Raw genomic sequence first — 21,562 nt, 5'->3', positions numbered from 1 at the left:
GGCTGTTGGGAATTAAAAATTTATTAAATTCTGCAAATTACAGTGCCCATCAACATCCAGCAAAGGAACAGCTTGTTTTCCATCAAATATCCACAGAGTTCCCATTGATACTAGCTGGAAACATGCATGTGGAAAGCATAATCAGTTTGTCTTCTTGCTGGCATTGGGGAACATAAACAGTTAAGTAAGAAACAGGCCCTAAAGAATCCATCCATAATACTTAAACATCTATATGGATATATCTTTTTCTTCTAGCAGTAGCTCTAAGCACACAAAGATCAACACTTCATAAAATATTTGCAAATTTTCTCTAAAGAATCCTAGAATGGCCTGGACCACAACGATCATCTGGTTTCAATCCCCCTGCTATGTGCAGGGCTGCCAGCCACAGACCAGGCTGCCCAGAGCCACATCCAGCCTGGCCTTGAACGCCTGCAGGGATGGGGCATCCACAACCCCCTGGGGCAACCTGCTGAAGCTTCACAAAGTTTAAGTACTTCTCAAATTTTGTTTGAATTTAATTGCATTCTGAAGACATTAGTAAGTATGTGCACTAATATTTTTGACTAAAGTTTATTTATAAGTCTATTTGCAGTAACAAGTTCCCCATACTTTAAGTTGCAAGGAAATTCCCTTTTTAGCTTAGAATTAGTTTTTAGTTTAGATCTGCATTTTGCTACCACAGCTTCCATATCCAGTCATTAGGGGAAAACATAAAAGTTCTCAAAATAAGAGCAGACATCTTGTATGACACACGTGTGTGCGTGTAAGCACATGTTTATGCATGAGTGCTGAAGGTTTTTATTTGTGGTATTATAGATTCAGGCGTCATGAAGTAAGTTTTAACACCTGAAGAGCAGAAATAGCAAATTCACAAAGACTCCCTTCTCAGTCAACGTTTAGGAAAATACACACTGTTATCTTTATGTGAATATAAACACTGACTCTATGGGCATCTTGCTGGTATTTTGTAGTGGGTCATTAATGCAGCTAACAAATCAGGAAGTACATAAATGTAACATGGCTTAGGAAGAATTTATAAAGCCTTTATAAGCAGAGATTTCACACTCTCCTCACCCTCATATTTAATTACAGCGCTTTCTAATACCACACAATTCACAGTTACTATTAAAAGTATTCTATTCAAAATTATTAGCTAGGTGTAAAAAGAAAGGAATGAGATATTAAACAAAGGAATTGGATATTAAATTAAAGGTTATGCATTCAAAATATAAAAATAAAACTGAACGCAGATCTTTTTACTTAGATATTATGATACCCTCGAACAAATCATTATTGAAAGCAAAAGCATATAAAACAATGCAATTTAGTTTGAACAATAAGTGATTTGTAAATAATTATATATGGTACAAGACTTGAAGCTTTCTCAGGCTTTCTAAATACAACTCTGCACTCATTCCCATTAGGGCATCATGGTATTAAATCTAAAATAAACAAACATAGTAGCAGGACAGGATACCATTTGCTGCAGAGAGAAAATCTCTCATTTTAGATCTGTGCTATCCTGGAACTTAACCAGAACACCAACAAAATTCTGCTCTACAGAAAGCCAGCATGTCATGCAAATGCATTCTCTTAACAAGCTAAGGCTTCACTCTTTCCTCTCCTGACATCCGAGCACAGTTGTTCATAGGTGAGAAAGGTGAGATTCCAGCAGATACAGAAGTATTTATTCAAGGTTTATTTTGAGATATTCTTTGGTTACTAAGTAGGTAATGGGGCAGGATCAACATGAAAGTAAAAATAACATATTTGAAAGCTTTATTTTGATTTTTCATATGCAACTTGTATCAATTCAATAAGGCATGCGAGACACAACACCATAGAGTTTGCCTTTGTACCATTCAAGAAGCAAAAACGGTAAGAGTATGCTCAGTCTGATGCACAGAAAACAAAGGATGGTGATGAGTAAACATACGAAGCTAGGTTGTCTCTTCACTTTCTTACCTCGTTTACATAGACCCAGTGACTATCTTTTGATGCAAGGTTGGTTTCCACAGCCTAAAAAAAAAAAAAAAGAAAAAGAAAAATAAATAATAAAAATAAATAAAACATGAAGTATATTCCAAAGAGAATTTACAGTGTAAGGTACTGTCACATCTTATTCTGAATACTTTATTTTCCACTGGCATTGTTTCAGCACAGTACTTTCCAATTCTTCCGTTGCTACTTGATTGAGAGGTACTTTATCAGTTGCAGTCACATTTCTCTGACTACTGCACCCAAAGTCCCATGTACCATTAAGATAATCTATAAATGTAGCCTGAAGGCATATTGCAACATGGTGGTATGTCAGCGTGATAAGGGATCCTGTAATGAATAATTGCTCAGGACATATGTGGTATGCTTGTATTTATGAGAGCTGCTTTGAAAGTAATGCCTCCTATTTTATTCCTTTGGCCATGATATCAGAGGTGGACATTGGTGGTATGGCAGTAGAGGTTGAAACTTCCTACCAGTATTCCATTACTTCTTGTTGCCATATGACAGATAGCAGCAGAGGGGCAGCCCGAAAGAACGGCGTTTGACACGGAAGGGTGTATGAAGGAGTGCCACTGATTCCTCAATGCGGAAAAGTGGTACCCACTGACATTCTGATGTTTGCTGAACATTTATGGAGACCAAACAGCAGATGAGAGCAGAGAGAGGTGGTGGGTGGTGCATTTCAACTGAAGCAACAGTGGCTCACCTCCACTGGTGCAGATTTATACAAGTGTAGCATGCAGGCTCTTGTTCATTACTGGAAAAACACATAGCTAAAGGTTGTGACTGTGTTGAAAAAGACTGCATTGTAGCTGAGAATTTGATCTATCAGAAAGTGCTCTTCATAGGTATTGTAGCTATTGTTGTTTCTCATGGAGAGAAATAAGCAATTACTTTCACACATTACTTTCAGAGAGACCTGTACATAATAATCCCATAGGCTTGCTTTCTTCTAAACACGCCTCCCAAATATATTACTTCTGCCTTATTACAACTGTTCATTTAACTTTAGTTAACCTATTTAATTAAAACCACCACTCTGAGACACTCAAGAGACACTCATATGAGTCATCCTCTCTTCACATTTAAGCAAGACCCAAGAGAAAGTTATGATTTGCATGGACAGTTTTTCCAGCTTCCTGGTATGGACTTAGATAATGATTTCATACTATGAGGAGAAAGAGTTCATCTCGTCACACAGGATATTTATCAGCCAACAGATAGCCCTCGTGGTTCACTACGAAGGTAAAACCAGAAAAGACCACCAGCACAATTGTCACTACCAGTAATGAGGATCTTGGTGGAAAGATTTGGTAATGTACGTGGAAGTTTCTAATTGCCCCCTTTGTTTAACAGAGGTAAGTTATTCTGTAGTCTCATAAAACTATATCAAGGATCAAGAGGTGTACACTACAGTGATTATGATATTGCTAATGTCCTGCTTAACACATAGTTAAACAACTAGCGTGGATTCAGCTCACCTAATAAAATGAGTCCCAGCACACACTTGTATTTCAGGAGGCAGTTCATTACAGAAAACCAGTTTATGTCACTGCATTTCTTCTTCAATGCCAATACGATCCTATTTATTGGGCAGACATTCTTACACCATGTTATAAATTGCCCTATGAATCACTGTAATGTTCCTAGTTAAAAAAGACAAACACAAATGAACAAAATCCTTTTAAGTAACTGCTTTTTAACCTGGATAATTTCGGCGCCATGATTGCTCTTTGTGGCTTCAAAAACAACTGCACTGATAGTGAGAGGCTCTATAGACTGTGGCTGGGCTGGGAAGGAACAGCATCAACCACCCTCCTCTCCAAACACATTTGCATAATAAGCCTCTCAGATATTTTGCATCAGATGCAGGGATGATGCACCTTCTTTTATGACAATGACTCCAGATGACTGGCTGAGCATAAACGCCCATGATTTACAAGGCTGAAATGCAATGACAAGTTATCTGTCCTTAATATAGACAATGGGAATACCTGATCCTAGCAAGAAAACAAAACAAAAGCTGGCTAAGTAGCCAACATCAACATTTTTAATGTCACTTTTCATTAATATTGTGTTAAAAAAATACACGTAAATTACTTAAGTAACAGTGTTTTAAAACTTGTTATTCAATCTACATAAACAAGAGAAAAAACAGTGGACAATACACGGATCTCAATTTATTTCTCATGTCCACAAGGTGAAGTACTCCTTTAAAAAGACAAAAATCCTTAAAGAAAAAAAAAAAAAAAAAAAAAAAATCAAAAAGTCAAAGGAGAAAAATCATCACAGACAGGACACATTATTTCTCATCAGCATCATAAACAGCATGATGGGGAATGTAACTATCCCTGGTGTCAAAATAGATGAGAACTGCTAGAGACAAGATAATCCTCTCTTCAGTATGCAGTGAAAAAAATTGTCTCCTTCGGTTAATTGCCTACTTAGCATTTCTTTTAAATTGGCAAGAAAATTAAACTGACCCCTTAAGTGAAGAATTGTAGCTATGAAAGCTAATATTAACAAAACTTGTAGATTTTCTGCTTATTCCTCCCTCTAACATGTTCTTCAGACATAGCCAAAACAGCCCAGTGTGGTAATGTACAGAGGAAAAACAAAGTGCTGCCAAAATTAGCAAAGCAGAACTAAATAATGCTCAGGTGCAGAGTTATTGCATTGGCTACGTTTTGTGAGATACCTGCAATAGTGAGCAATTTGTATGAATAAATATTAAGTCGGAGGTGCTGAAATAGCCAGGGAACTTCAAATGAATGATTCTAACTCATTCTTCTGGGTTCACGTATCTGTGCCAAGGTTTTTAAAAGAGATTGACTCAATTTAGGATGCTCAGAGTTTATCTTTAGCCAGAAGAGTGCTAGTCCATTCAGCATCCCGTGCAAAAGTCAATGGCTCTTCACTCTAGAAGCCTGAAACATTTAGAAACATAACTGCATCTAGAAACAAAACCAGAGGTAGGCAAGTTTAAAGTCTATAAATATCTTCTGTTTAGAGTTGTGCCGTATCCCATGAAGCAGTACTCTAAAACCAGACACACTGAGAGGAGGAAAAAAACTTATGTTTCAAATTTTGAGCCACATTTACAGAGTTGCCCTAAAAAACCCCTTCAATATCCTAAAAGGAACAGCTGAAAGAGATCATGAAAATTTCAGCCTTTCAATAGCACTGGTATATTGGAGGTGCACTCACTGCCAGAGGCCCAAGGAAATTAAAGAGAGCTCTTAGACACCTATGATATCATACACAAATTCCTTCAGAATTCTCCAAATAAATATATATTATGTATGTTTGTAATTTGTGTAGTTTCTTGTTCGTCAAAAATGAAAAAGTATCTACACTGGGGAGATTATAGTCATCCCTTTTTAATTAGAATTTAAATATTCAAGATGTTCAACATCTTGTCATTTGCTTAAGCTTTTGGCTCAAACCATTCAGAATTCTCTACAAAACATCCTATCACAGCCTATTTCATAAATGCATCCTTCATTAAAGAAAGCAGGCTAGGAATCTCTCATTGCTGCAGCTGAGGAAAACCTCTGAAATAGATTGTAGCAGGATTAATTGCTAAAATATGGGTTCTTTGGTGAAAAGCATACTAATATATATACAAAAACAGCTATTTCTTTATATACTGCCTATGTAGAGAGTCTGAGAATAATGCCTCACAACATTTCTAATCTGCTTATGAGATAAACAGTACATTGGAAATTAAAGTACATCCATATAGACTAGTAAGTAGCTTCCACAAGTCTGGAAAAAAGATGTGTTGAGAGACTACACATCCTTGTTCCTCCCTGGCCGCATTTCAACAACCAGATGTTAAAATACAGAACCTAAACTCAAAGATTTAAAACTCAGCTGATGAACAACTATTTGTGACAACATATAAAAGATACTAGCAGAACTCTGCCAGACTGGGAAGAGGGGAAAGAGAGCAGTGAACATAAAAGACTGTTAAAACAGGATCTGAAATCTCAGTTTTTGTCTTTTGATCTTCTGTTTTTTCCTATTTCCTTTCTATTGCTAGTGTTTTCTGCTGAGAAATTATAACCAGTGTTAAAAATATATTGTTCATAAAAATGGTCAATGATATTTTCATGTAGACAGTTTTATTTTTAAATTTACAAATTGAAATAATACATTGCTAAAATCCATCTATTTTATTCAAAATATTAATGGAGAACAAATATTTACATTGCTTTATAAAGGAAGCAACTCTGCTCATTAATTGTAGAATTAGAGAGAAGCGAGGAAGGTTTGCAACAAATACAACAACGTTCAGAAAGAAAGCCATTCTGCAGAAAACAAAACAAGCAAACCAGATGCAATCCATTCCTGATCTTCTCCAAAAATCTGAAACCAAGAACATTTCCAAGCAGACAGCGACAGGGATGGATATATTCTAAAGTATCTGGCTGCTTTGCCAGGGTCAGCACCTTAGCATTGAGAGTAAAGAGCTGGTTTTGTAAAAGGGAGCATGGGGATGATTGTCCAGATACAACCTAGAGGGCGAGAAGCAGATGAGTGTCCAAATAGAGAGAGGAAAAATCATGTTTCAGCAACAGCTGAAGATGGCAAACAAATGGTCCTGTTGTTTCTACAGTTCCAGAAGGAAGGGCTGTCACTCTGAAATTTGTGACAGAAAAGAAGCAGTGTGTTTTGCCAGGAAGGATATCAAAACAGAAAAGGATATTGTTCATTCTTTCACTGTAATGGTGGGGTTAAAGAGCATTACAGCTTTCCAGGGAAAAAAAATAAAAAAATAAAAATCAAGTGAGAAGTGGTGAGTTCACAGTTGTAAAATCATTTGGAAAGTGTCCTAAGAGGCACACTATAAGAAAAACAAAAGCAGAGTTTTAATACTAATTACAGCTAGAAGTAGAGTGCAGATACACCTGCAACACAGAGAATCTAGCTTAGGAGCACTGACAGATAGAACAGGAAATAGACTATCTCAAGTTGGGAGGGTACCATATAAATCACTGAATCCAACTACTGGCTCCAAACAAGCACCACCCAAAAAAATCAGACCCCATGACTGAGAATACTGCCCAGAATCTTGAATTCTGGCAAGCTTGGTGCCATGACCACTGTCCTGGGAAGTCTGTTCTGGCACCAGATCACATTCTTCCTGATATCCAACCTGAACCTCCCCTGTTGCCATTCTCTCAAGCACTACCACTGGTCATCAGAGAAAGGAGATCAGCATCTGACCTTCCACTCCCCCTCATGAGCAGGGCACAATTAGCTCTCCCATCATTCTACTCCTCTCTAGGCTGAATATGTCAAGGGACCTCAGTCATGCTTCACAGGTTTTTGCCTCCAGACCCTTGTGGAATGGTTCCACCATGACTAGTTGAGTATTCAACTCCTAACTCTTTCCATGGAGAATCAACTGCCACTAGTATCAAAGCCTGTTAGGTGCTGACATTCAGTTCTGTGATGCCCAACACCAGCAATTAGGTTCCTTCACAAACTCCTACTGTGCAGCTGCTTTCCACCTTGCAGGCCCCCTGCCAGTTGGGCAGATTGCCAACAGGCAGCCTTTGGGATGTTTACAGCCAGAGAGAGACTGGAGACCTGTAACATAGATCTGCAGAGAGTCACAGCTGGGGACCCATGTCCTTTTCTGGGATGAGAACTGTGAGTGAAGAGACTAAGAAATGCCCAGGGTCAGGTTTGTTAATATGGAATACATGGGGGAAAAAAAAAAAAAAAGAGAGAAAGCTTCATCATTGGCAAATATCACAAAGTACTGGCTCATCTGAGGGCCTATGTCATTTTTTCCTTCTTTGTATTTCTGAAGTGACCAGTAGGACAATGACTGATAAACTTTTCTTTGTTGTTAATGTATTTATTATTCATAATGAAACAATAAGTAAAGAAGAGCTCATGGAAGTAATCATGTCTAAATCTCAGCTCTTTGCAAATGTTTTAAAAGATATCATTCACTACCCTTACAATTTATTACCTGCTTATTTTACATTTGTCACTGAATAGGTTTCAAAAGAAAACTGTTTCCAGCTCCTATTGTCCCAAGCAAGGCTAAAGTCAGCGACCTGCTTCCAAAAGCAGCTTTTATATTTTCTCTTCACATCCTTGGAGGAAGGATTTAAGTGGAGTGTTTTATTACTACTATTCCTCTCACAAAAAGAAAAAGGCAAATTTTTCAGGACCATTTTGAAATCTACTTTGTAATTCTGAGACAAGTCTATCTCCAGTTGCAGACTTTTGTTAGCAGGAGACAGACTTACATTTCAAAAAATGTTTCTTCTTAGTTTAGATGGAAAAAAAGACACCCAAAAACCTAGGTATCAGATAACTGGCTTATATTCCAAAGAAGACACAACCAAGTTGGTAATGGAATACACCTGTCAGTAATTCATTCCATATTATCAAAGTGCAAAGTGTTTATCTAAGAAGCTATGTACCTGGATATAAGTAAGTCAAGACAGAAGATATGGGAAAGTTCATTACGGCAGAGCAGGTGGGCTCAGGAGTATCCCTTGGATACTCAATTTATATTTAGAAACCCCTATCTAATAAAACAGTTGTTCACGTTCAGGACTCATTTGCATTGGGAATAAAGCTTCACAGACGAACAAAATCTCAGAGTAACTGAGATTCCTGCAATTCATTACAAAGTTTCTTTGCTTTTCATTTTAAGTATCTCTTTGCTCAGTGTTTCCAGAGCAACACAACTTCTATAAAGCTTAATAAATTAAAAATAAAGTAAGCATTAATAGCCATAATATTTTTTTAAATGTGAAGAAAAACATCAGACAAGTCTAATCTACTTACAATATTTATAATGTTGTGAAGAAGACTCCAAACCGACAGTCTTTAAAGCTAATGGTAGTACTGCCATTAGTAAGCTTTCCACACCATAGTATTACATCCATACTCAAAAGCATGAGAGTGAGACAACCTGGACTCTGAATTTTGAAAAGAAAAGATCTCACTTCCAATAAACTGTGTTAGGAATGTATGTTTACATTTTTCTTTTTAATACAGGTTAATTAAATTTTTTAAATGTCATTTCAAACAAATATGAAATTCTTCCTTCTCTAAATGTTAAATGGTAATTTGAAAAGGCTCTATGACATATTTTTTCAAATAAGAAAATTCACTGAGCCTGACCCTTTCTCACTGAAATTCTTCATGAAGAGTTTGTTCTTCCATTGAAAAGTTTTGTTAAAATTCAATACTCTTCCTTTACTGAAGATCTTCCTAGGAATGTGCACACTGATAAAAAACACCTAGCAAGCTGAGTACGTATCTTCCAGTGATCACCACCTCACATCAACGGTACAGTTATTTTCCATATAATACAACAGGAGCCATCAATTCAGAGATCTAGTTCATATTAACTATGTAGAAGGGATTCAAGAGCCACAGGCATAATGGCACTTTAACATCCATGTTTCTTGATCACTAACTGCATATATTACTTCATCCTGCACTCTGACAACTGGGAGAACCGTTTCCAGTTCCTAATAAGACATGTCATGCAAACAGGAGTAAACTTGAGCCGGACCTTCCCCTGCTTTTAGTACACACTTCTACAGTATATGAATGCTGATTAGAGGATGTACATGACATTTTGTACATTATAACTTGATAATAACCTAAATGGAAATATACTAATAATATAACTGAAAATCACACTAGTTTCCTGTTGCATATGTCATAGGTGGTAAAATTATATGTACACTCAGTATATATACACATATACTGAAGAAAGCTACCCAGAAGTTTAATCTTAATCAAGAAGAACAATGAAGAAAAGGGAAAGGGACAAGGAAAAGAGGAGAAACTACGCACCGCAACATCTCCTGCTTACATGGCTGTGTTCCTTCTTAACTACTGCAATAAAGATGACATTGCCTATTATTTTAATCACTTAAATCTAATACCTTGGGTTTCTGCTTAATCTTATTCACTTTTTATAAGTAATGCTTATATTCAATCTCTCTTGCATTCCATTTACGGCATTTTCTACTGAATCATACATGGAAGTAAAATACTGTATATGGTATACTGTATATGTCCAATAGCATTCAGTAAGAATTTACTTTTCAAAGCTCAAGCGTCAAATGCTACTTATAAACTTGTTAACCATTGACCATTTAACTGTTTGGCACAGTGGTGACACCAGATAATTGCAGAGCTGTCAGGAAGCAATATTTCTGTAAAGACATAAATCTAATGTTAACTACAGAATATAACCTCTCCAAAATCTTGTACTTTAAACATTACCAAATTCTCGCGCTGAGCTGACTTTGAAGACGCTCTGCAATCTTCTTAAAAAAGATTTAACTTTTCCTCACTTAGATACTGAATTTCTTTCTTAACAGATTTGTTACATCTATCTTCTATTTTAAAAAGCCTCATTTTTCTAGAGAAATTTTTCTAATGTTTTGTTAACAAAGGTATTCCTGAAAAGGTCAAACTGCAAAGAACAAATTCAACTCGTCAGCATTTCACTTTCTGTTTGCTTTTGTATTCCCCATCCCCCATGAACTCACCTAAAACACTTCAGCGTTTTAAGTTTTCTTCTTGTTTGAAACACCTACATGGAGTTGACTAGACTTCATTTTCAACTGAAAAAGCTTGAAAATTGTTCATCAGGGACAGATCCTTTGCAAATGATGTATCAGCATAGGTGATTGCTCTGTATTTTAAAAACAAGCATCCATTCCACAGCCAGTGCTAATACATTTCAATGTATACCACCACTCCCATACTCAGCATACTCATTGCTCTACTCAGAATAGCTTAAGCTCCAAACTTCAGCTTGCACATATACGATGCAAAGAACATGACTTTTTTGTAGATTTAAACAGCAGATGGTAACCATGTCATTAAAGAGATGCAAACTTCTAAGCTTTCTAACATACACCCAGCAGAAAACGGGCAAAGTTTACATTCTTAATTCCCTCTTTTAAAAGTATACTTCATCTTGTGGCAGCATGGTAGCTAAAGTTCCCAACATCATGCAACATGGCACAAACTCTAAACTTGAGGTATCAACTACAGGGTCAGAAAATCTCTTTGATTTTCATGAATTTAGGGTTTTAATGATGGTTTATAGCCTCTTTCATAACACTGCCAATCGTAATTCAAGGCAGGCATTTTACAGAGGTTACACTCTTTGTAAACTCCACAAACTTGGAAAACTACATCCACATCAAAGGGAACCCTGTCCATTACCCACTTTATTTAGCTGCTCAGATATAGAACATCACTTCTCTTTAAATTGCTTATAAATACTGCCTGATTTTAAAGAAGAGATGACAACAAGACTCTTGCCTCAGCCTCAAACATAATCACTTTCAAACCAGTCCTTTTCTGCCTGCAGCGCTCCTATTTTAAATTGCAAAATAAATACATAAATAAAGTAAAATCTTTACAGATGCAAAGACCTTCTTGTCAGTTATAGCCCGTTCCACATGCACAAACAGTGCCACAGGCTGTGCGAGCACTAAAGAAGAGAAAGATCACCTTTAACAAGAGAAGAGTTACTAATCAGGTCTGCCAGCAAGAAAGAATTGTCTTTTTTTATACTGCATGAGGCTCCTATGTACTGATCAACTGATAACTCTGTCTGCACTAGGAGGAAAGAAACCCTTGGTGAGAAATAATGGAAGAGCTAACTTTCCCTTTACACCATCTTAATACAAATGTAATGCTTTGCAAACAGGTAAGCAAAAACAACAGTCCCTCAGCTCTGTCTACATAGCACACATGGCTGAGAGGTAGACACTGATTAGTTCAGCTTCCTTTACAGATTTCTCTTCCAAATGGTGAATATTTGTACACTTATTTAAGTCATAACGCTCGATGTTTTGCATTCACACTTTCTCAAATCTCGTAGAGATGCATTTGAGCCCATGTGGCTGCCACTTCATTGCTGCCAGTCTTTATCAGCTGGCAAATCTTTGACAGCAAGGATGTTATATACAGTAACATATATATACACACACACACACATATCCATACACAATAGCGTGACTTGAACAGATTTGACTAAAAAACATATTTACTTTTCCTAAATGCTTGCAAACAGTTATCCAAGGAAGTAAAGTAAATTAAGAATACATACTCCAACCTTTGAAGCAATTTCCACTTTGTCTTACAGAAGCTTGCCCAGTGTTTGCACAGTTGTAAACAAATGGGTTTCTGAGAATGAACTTCTCTACACTGTCTGGAGCAAAAGCTTATCTTCCAACTCCAGGGAAAAGAGCATTCATAACAGATTATTCCTCCATTCTGTTATTGAAAACAAACCACCTTTAGCATTTTAACAACTGTAATTTTCTCCTCATTGTTTCTGAGGTAAAATCTAGACGAAACAGATTTGTGTTCAAATTATGATGTACAAATCCAGAGGGAAAAAAAGTGAATCTTGTATTTATTTATTTATTTTTAAATCAGAGTATATTTTACTTGTGATATAGCATCCTTAACTACTTGTTTCCATTATCCCATCCATACAAGTAAGAAAGCTAGTGAAAGCAGCCTATGCATCACAGAAAAATAAAGTGCGTTATAGTGTTCCTGTTAGATAGCGTGATCATGAAGCTAAGAACAGCCCAGATTGCTAGCTTTGTAACGGAGGACCTTGAAGTAATTCCAAATTTCCTCAGCTATGCTCAGATTCTAAACTTTACATTAGCCCATTTTCTCAGCAGATACTCCTTTTAAACCTGAGATCTCTAAATGTTTGTTTGATATTATCAGCAGTGATTCTGAAAAATACTGTTGAAGGAAACAGTCCTAGCTGCCTGAGAAAAATAAAAAGTATGATAAACGCAGAGGTACTTAAAGAATGTTTAAACACATGATGACTTCTCAATCCAGATAACGTAACTGCAGTGAAATAGTGTGAAAAATAAGGTCACACACTCAGAGAATAGTAAAAAACAACAACAACAACAACAAAAAAAAAACACAACCACAGCATTGGTATTACTTGAGATTTCACCACTTGGGAATACACAAGAGGCTTATTAGAGGTTTATTCTCCACTCTACCAATTTGTGCTCTCACAAACAGGTTGACCCTAGGATGTATCAGCTGAAGTGTCGGTGGAGCAAGAAAGTATTAATAACACTAGGGAGGTTCCTGCAGTAAGTAGTGGCATGGAAGTTGAGCTTAAGTTTGAATAGTATACTTAAGAGCAGAACAGTAAGAGAATAAGCTAGCTGTATTTCAAGTACTATTTTAAGTACCTCAGGAGGAAAAACACCATCACAATTGCTAAGTTCACTTGGATATGCTGGAAAAAAGAATAGAGACAAATAGGATCCGATATGTCTTGACTGAGAAAGATTTTTAAGTATTATGGTGAGGATCTGAATTCACTTCAAGAACAATAGTAGCAGGTCAAAATATAGCCAACTCAATTTCAAGAGGGCATAATCAATTTATAAAAGCAATTATGGAATATGCGTGTATATATATACACACACACATATATATACACACACACACACTTTTCACTGTGGCCTCTGTTCTCAGGGGGATAGGAGCAAGTAATCCAGGAGCTCATTCCTCATCTTACAACTCTGAGGTAGTGCAGAAACCAACCAGCAGGTTGGTTGTTCCAGGTTTTCTGATATGGGTACAAAATACACACTTTATGCATTAGAGACTACAGTAGAGCTGGAAGAGTTAATTTTGAGTTTGTGATTCTCTTAGGAACTCAGACATTCAAGACTTAATATATCACAGGTTTCAAATTGCACCTCCTGGGTCTTGGAAAGCTTGGAACTTGTCAGCTTTGATGCGATTTGTTTTTCCAAATCCAAATTGTTTTTAAAAGATTAAGGTGTTCTCATTTTATACAGTATTAAGCATAAAAAACAGCAATCCTTTACCATTCTGATAACTGTCTGCCATAATATTTATTATTTACTAAAGCTTGACTGTTGCTATTTTCTGAATTTAGGTCTGAAAAAAGACTGATTACTTCAGCTATGAAGAACTTGGCTTACAAAAAAGAAAAGATATTTCTTATAAACCATATGGTTCATGAAATAATAATGTAATATAGTATCAATACTAGCTCCATTCAAGCCAATGGCAACAAGATTTCATCCCCCAGAATCTTCTGTTTTAGGAACTGCTTCAAATCCTCCAGAATTGATAGATTTAGAAGCTTATTTTAAGAAACAGTGCAAATGACTGAGTAAAGTAACTAATTTAACACATCCTTACAGAAAATATCTATTACAAACAAATACACGTTAAATATAAGCAAAGAAATCTCAGCCTTGACAATCAGAATTCTAGGAAGAAAAAAAAAAAACAACCCACAAAGTAAAACAAAAAAAGACCCAAAGCCAACATGTGTAGTTTTCAAATGAGGTTAGCATGAGTTCTAAGCTGATGAATTCCAAGATGATGATATAGGGTGAGTTTTCACAAGCATGGACAAGAGAAAAAAATATATATATTGTAGTAGTATTACACCCTTTTTCAGGTTGGAAATTACAGCACACAGATCAAATGCACACTAAGTATCTCACACAACACGAGTACACATTCCTGTTCATTGTCTTCAGCACTTATCCTGATTTCAAAAGCCTGGATTTTTTATTTATTTATTTATTTTCCTTCAAGTAGCATCAAAAGGGACCATGGCAGCAAAGCATGTGCCGAACCTGCTGTTTTCTGCTCCAGAGGAGGGAAAAGACAATGCAAATTTGGAGACATTCTGTTAAAAATCTTCAAGTCCTCACCACAGATTCATTTTTAAAATCATATACTATCACCATTTGACGAGTACTGTGAAGATATGTACACTTGGCTGTCCCATAAATCTGCCTTTCATGCCATGTCTATTACATCACTCAAACTGAAAACAAAACCTTTAGTTACAAGAATATCATTAGGAGTTTGCACTTACAAATTATATCCTATTGTCTCATGCCTGCAGCTACTAATAAGCCTGGGGTTTGATTCTTTTCAGCTGAATGCCAGAAGACAGCAAAAGGATTTTTCCTCCATGAATCTGAAGCTGACAGCCAAACAGTTTGGCCACAATCCAGAACTATCCTATTCCTCTCTTAGCAGACAGACATGTCTGCATGCATATGTGCCTGCACTTGTGTGGGTGTCCTCCCACAGACATCTACACAAACGGGTGCTTAGGGAGGGGCACGCAAGCAAGTAAAGGAAGTTGTGGGGAAGAAAGAGGCAGCCATGCTCTCACCCGTGAGGGAGGCAGTAATGGCCCACAGAACGGCCAGAGACATTTCCAAGCAGAAAGGTCATTTCAAACAGAGTTGTACTGATACCATACTGGACTGAAAAAGTGACTCCTGGATTTTTCAGAAACTTCTAGGACAAATTTTCCTCAAGTTTGATGCACAGTAACAACCACCTCCACGTTATGTGTGTGTGCATATATATACACACACACAAGGACACAAACAGGTATATACACGTATCAAATTGTGTAAATACAAGACAAATAAAATACACAAAACTACTGCAAAATTGAGCATAAATAACAAGAAATAAAACATTATAAGTGTTTTCACACATACATACAACGAACATGAGTACATACAGCAACAGCTGCAGCCTGCAGGGCTGGGGTCTGGCTGATGACTGGCAGCATGAGAGAGCAACTCCTGCTCTGCTCAGTGTTTGTGCAGTATGGCTGCTCCTCCTCTCGCGGCCGCAAGGGCAGTTTGTGGGAATCACATCCCACTGTGGCATCTCAAGCAGGATTTTGCATGAGCAGTGCAAGACTGACTCCCAGGAGACAAGCTGACCTGTTGTAACCGTTCAGGGCCCTGTGTGATCTAGAACACAACATCTGTATGTTGGCTGTGCTGATGAAAAAGTGTTTGCATATGTTTTGGCCAATGATATTTAAGTTGGGTTGCACCTACGCAGAACTTTGTGGGTTTTTTGTTTTTTGGTTTTTTTTTTTTTGGGGGGGGGGGGAGGGGTGTCAATTAAATGTTTCCTTGGAAAACAAATTAAATCATTAGACCACACAATTTGATTCTCTTCTGCTGGTGTTTCACGTAATCGCTCCCTTCTATGGCTTTAGGAATAAGAGGACAGAGGAAGAAAGTAATTTTGAAGAGGCTTAAATATGCACATTTTTCTGTAATCACTGGTCTGCATCCAGGAGAACAATGTGTTTCCTACCCAAGGCAGTGCTTCTGGGACAAGTGGCAAGAAGCCATTTCCCAGCTAGATTTGCTATTGCCTTGCCTTCGAAAGCACATTTCACCACTTCAGTTAACTGTGTCAAATGAGATACCACATGAGTGAGCTCTGTGCAAATTGCCTCTCACAGCAGTCTACATACCGTGCTCAAACATCACCTTCCCTAACCTCCGATTGTTCTCTGTTTCTTTTCATTAAGTCTATTCAGTTCTTCTCTCTAATATCTGTGTCTTGGCTGACTGTCAGCTGACTTCTTCCTGCCCCTTTCAACGATCGCAAGACATTACTCAGCTGTCTGTGCTGCACAGCTGAAACAAAAGCTCTGTCAAGTGAAAAGACTGCAGCACGCTACCTATGCTGTTATTTTGCCTTCCCTTACCTATTCCATACTGTGTATTTCTGAGATTTATTTCCCAAATTAATTACGCATATATAACCAGTCTCCATTCTGAAATCCTCACAAACTATTTCCTCCATTGCAAGCCAAAATACAGATAGAACTGCTTGCCCTTATCTATAGATAAACTCTACAAACTTTTTCCTCTCTCCAAATACCACATAACACATTTTTCCTACTGCCTTCCCACACAGATTGAAGAGTCTACAGCAGCTGCACAAAAACCTGCACCAGATTTTCCTGTTCTTCTTAGAAGGAAAGACAGAAATTGGCAGTTGTGTGTTTGCTTATTTTCTGCGTTAGCTTAATAAGGTATATTTAAAAAAAGAACAACGTCAAACCCAAGCTTTTTTTTCCCTCGGTTCTGGTTACTCCAACTGCTTTTCTTGATATACTCAAACCATCTTGCTCAGAGAGCTCTGCCTCTATGCTGGGGATGTAGGGTGAGAGCTGTTGCCTCCATGTTCTCAAGGTCTGTAAATTCAGGTCTACCACCTGAAATTGTGCCGTGAGAAGTGAACAAGCAATAAAGTTCTCACAAGCTTTCAAAAGTCAGGACAATCAGCTTGCAAAATGACCCCTTCTGCCCTTCTATTTACAAAAGGGAAGATACTTTTTCTTAGCATCAATAAACAGGGATGAATAGCCTTTGCAATCCTCAATTCTCATTTAGCATAACTGCAGATACATAGTTTTATTTATACATAAAACTATGCATATGTACACACATACCCTCCACATAACCTCCAACACAAGGTACAGCTGCCATCCATGCCAAGTGCCAAAAAATCATCAGAAAAATTATCAGTGCTCAAAAAAAAAAAAAAAAACACCAAAACAATCATTTGGCTTTTCAACATAGCTCTCATTTCAAATTTCATGACTGAAATCCATGATGGATTAAAAGGGACTAACAAATGTAATCCCAGGATGGAACTGATGGAACAAGGGAAAACAGCTTTAAACCAAAGGAGGGGGAATTTAGGTTAGATGTTAGAAAGAAATTCTTAACTAAGAGGGTGGTGAGACAGTTGAACAGGTTATACATGCCCCATCTCTGGTGGCATTCAAGGCCAGGTTGAACGTGGCTTTGGGCAGCCTGATCTGGTGAGTAGTAACCTTGCTAATTGCAAGGATTGGAACCGGGTCATCTTTAAGGTCCCCTTCCCCCCCCTCCCCCAGCCTAAGCCATTCTATGATTCTGTGCTGGATTTTAAGTAGCTTTATTCATCTAACTTAAATCAGCTAGGATATCTACAATTTTGTCACAACTTTGTCACAAAGACTTAAATCATTCTCTGACTAGTAAGCATAATTTACTCAACTTGAACATTTATTTAATAACTGATGATTAATTGTGTAAGTTCTGCTTTGAGTTACATGCCTGAGCAGCTTGGGAGACTGCCGTAAGAAACTCCTGAACTTTGCTATTCCCTCCCATCCCATTGCCATGGAAGTCTCAAAACCTGTCTCAGATGAATAATTGTGGTAATAACTGAAATAAACTGAGATTTTTTTTTTTTAATTACTGTTTGAACTACTACCAGAGAATATGAGGAACTCGAGGGTAAAAAATAATGTTACAAAATGTTTTAAAGTAAAGTGACTGCAAGTGAAAACTGGGTTCAAATTTTTTATAACCGTGTTTCTTAATGCAAATAGGACTTAAAATGTACGACTAATTGGTCTCATTAAAATCACCCTTTCAAATTTACATATGTTAATGTTTGCCAAATTATCCTTTATCTAAGTAATTATGTCACCCTAAGTTACATGATACATATCATATATAGTAGGAATAAGATGAAAAAAATGATAAACTGATCAATCTGAACAAGCTTTTCTCCTTGAGTAATCTCACGACAAGCTTGGGTACAGGGAGAAGTTAGGAACAAGGAATCAACACAGCTCCCATGTTGATGTATCAAAGGTGCAGAGTCAATACCACACAGTATTTTCAGAGCAAAGCAAGCCCTGCCAGCTTTACCACAGCTTGCATCCTCTAATAGAGCTGACAATGAACTGCAGCACCAAAGTGCTTCTAGAAGCTTCCATTATAGAAATACCTGCCTCCTGCGTCCCAGCCAGGCATTTGATTCTGAAATCCTCTGTGCCACATATACCTCTGAGCTGAGGAAGCAGAGTCAACATTAGGAGCCCTCTCCGGTGCAAAAGAGCAATAATTGAGATTTACTCTTTTTTGAAGAGAGCAGTAGCTGTGGGGAGAGCTAAGAGCACTGGGAAATGCCTCTCCATGGCACTGTTATGCCCTGTGCTTCAGAACAAACACTGGAGCACCATCCACCACAATACCCCAAGCTCTGGGAGCCTGGTTTGTGCACCATTCTCCACAGCTGCAACGCTTCCCATGCAGCCTCTGTACATAGTAACCAACCTGCTCCTTAAAGGGTACTTTAACAGCCTTCTCCAAGACATGAACTGAGGATGTTTTGGAGAGTCTTTTATGCTACTTCATTAGTTCTACTCAGAATAAGGGGAGATGGATTCTGAATAAATGACCTCCGTTAGACATCAGTGCTCTGATCAGAAATCTACTGAAATTAATTTATTTTTTTTTGTTTGCATTAAGTGCTAGGCCAGGCCTAGGAGAAAGACTAGTTAGAAATAGATAGCAGTTGTCAGTTTTCATTAAAAGATTCCCCTTAGATCTTTTTTTTTTTTTTCCTCTTGGGAGAAAAGTACTGCAACAGCTTTAATGACTATCTTGGCAGAAGAAATCATAATCTTAATGAGAGGTTTTGGCTGGGGTAATTTTCTTCACAGAGGCTTGAAAGAAGTTGCATTTTGGATTTTTGATGATTGGTGAGAGCACACCGATGTTCTAGTTGCTGCTCAGCAGTGCTTACAAAGAACCAGGGACTATTCTGCTCCTTGTGCTGCCCTGCTAATGAGAAGCTGGGGGTACACAAGAGGCTGGGAGGGGACACAGCCAGGACAGCTGACCTCATCTCAGCCAAAGGGATGTCCCGCACCACTATCATGCACAGTGATAAAAGCTGAGCTAAAAAGAGAGTAAGCGAAGGGAAGTTTGGAGTGACTGCATTTGTCTTTCTGAGAAACTGTTACACATGATAAGCCCTGCTTTCCTGGAAGGGACTGAACATCTGTCTTCTGATGGGAAGTAGCAAATGAATTCCCGATATTGCTTTGCTTGCACATGCAGTTTTTGTTTTATCTAAACAACAGTTTTTACCTCATATTTCTTGCACTTTTGCCTTTTGCAATTCACTCCCACACTCCATGTAAGGAGAGCAAGTGAGCGGCTGCGTGGTCCTTAACTGCCTGCCAGATTTAAACCACAACAAGATGGCACATTAATGTCTAAAAAAAATAAACCCTCCATGCTTTGGGATCTTCTCTTCATAACAGACTTCTGTATGCACAGTGCACCTCTGCTGTATGGATGACTTCAAATAATCACAAGTGACCTGAAGTAACAGCAGCATAACGCAGAAAGCTGAATCTTCACCATCATTGCGATCTCTCCCCTAGGGACTAGAATTCTTTGTTCCACACTGTAAAATACTGTTTGTGCTGGAAATAATTTTATCTTCTCTAATTTAAAAGTTCATATTCATAGGTTTTTCTGATTAATGATATGGCTCAGACAGCCAGCAGCTTTTTCCCAACACCAGAGAAGAAGTGGATGGGTGCCAATTTACCATTACTCAAACTAGTAACTTCTTATGTCTGACTGCTGTTATTCCTTTGCCTGTGACCAAGCCACTTAATGAAGTGAAATTAATTTACAGTAATAGGAAATTCTCAGAACTACATGAAAGCACAAGCTCTAATATGGAAAGAACAAATGGCCTTTTCATGCAAGGCTGACCACAAGCATTGTAAAGAAATTTGAAAAGACTTTATACTTTTTAATGTAGGTATGGTATTAGCTGAAACAATATAATGCAGTAAATGTGATAAATTATCAAATACCTCTTAGAAGCAGAAAACACCAACATCACTTTGTCCTTTTGTCACTCAGCATAATTTTCTCATTTACATATAAATGTATGACACGTATTTTGTACAGATAAACTAGCTTCTCATCATCCTTCAAACCCTTTTTAACAGTTCTATCACTATACCCGTGACAAACTGACAATAGAAACCAGGAACAAGGAGGTTTGACATTTATTTTGCTTATTGCCTTTGCCAGTGTATGCATCAGCACGCATTAGAATTGAAGTAAATACGGTTATCTTAAATGGCAAAATATAGCTCAATTTTTTTTTTTCCCCCCTCAAAAAACACATGATCTATAAAATTCTGTAAAAGGTTGAAAACATAACTCAAACACACCATAGTCTTGTATTTCTTCCCGTGTAGGAAAAGCATCCCTTCCCCACCTCTGCCCTAAAATACAAATGGAGAGGAAGTAGAGAGGGAGGGGAGGAAGAGAGGTTTGCAAGAGCCACAATAGACATGACTGATATTTTTCAAAAGTAAGTTTATATATTTGAAACAAATCACATCTAATTCTTCCTTTCTACATGCCCTAGTATTTCCTTTCAATCTCCTATTTCCTAGTATTTCCTACACAATACTTCAGTTCAGCTGGGTGCTATATAAAGACAAAAGCCATCACACAAGCATTCACGTATTGACATACTCTTACTGCACATACATGGTGGTAATATTCAAGTGACAAATCAAGAATATTCTTCCACTTCTCTCATCACCTTCTCCCCGAAATGATATGAAGACAATCTGAGACTTCTAGTGTATTGTCACAAGCTGTAGCTTTTTTATGTTTTGCTCTCCCCTCCTACCAAACAGTGGTGGGGAGAACAGGATAAATATTTTACCTTCAGAACACTTCAGCTGGCAACAGGGAGCTGCAGAGACTCTCGTACTCCAAAAGCCGAGCCTGTCTTTCCTAGATACAGGTTATCTACAGCTGGGGTCAACTTATCACTAAAGAAGTCT

The 21,562-nt window shown here is 37.6% G+C and overlaps 1 protein-coding gene across 2 annotated transcripts in view; it reads right to left on the bottom strand.

Annotated features, from left to right (window-relative positions):
• GRID1 (glutamate ionotropic receptor delta type subunit 1) overlaps positions 1–21,562 on the bottom strand; it is a 602,942-nt gene that overhangs the window by 210,509 nt on the left and 370,871 nt on the right. For both annotated transcript variants that reach the window (XM_048944232.1, XM_048944231.1), the window contains exon 5: positions 1,969–2,022. In XM_048944232.1, the coding sequence (XP_048800189.1) occupies positions 1,969–2,022 (54 nt within the window). The remainder of the gene's footprint in view (positions 1–1,968; positions 2,023–21,562) is intronic.

The sequence above is a fragment of the Lagopus muta genome, chromosome 5, assembly GCF_023343835.1.
Source record: "Lagopus muta isolate bLagMut1 chromosome 5, bLagMut1 primary, whole genome shotgun sequence".
Classification (NCBI taxonomy): Eukaryota; Metazoa; Chordata; class Aves; order Galliformes; family Phasianidae; genus Lagopus; species Lagopus muta.
Note: the sequence above shows the minus strand (reverse complement) of the source record. Positions and strands in the feature narration are given on the sequence as shown.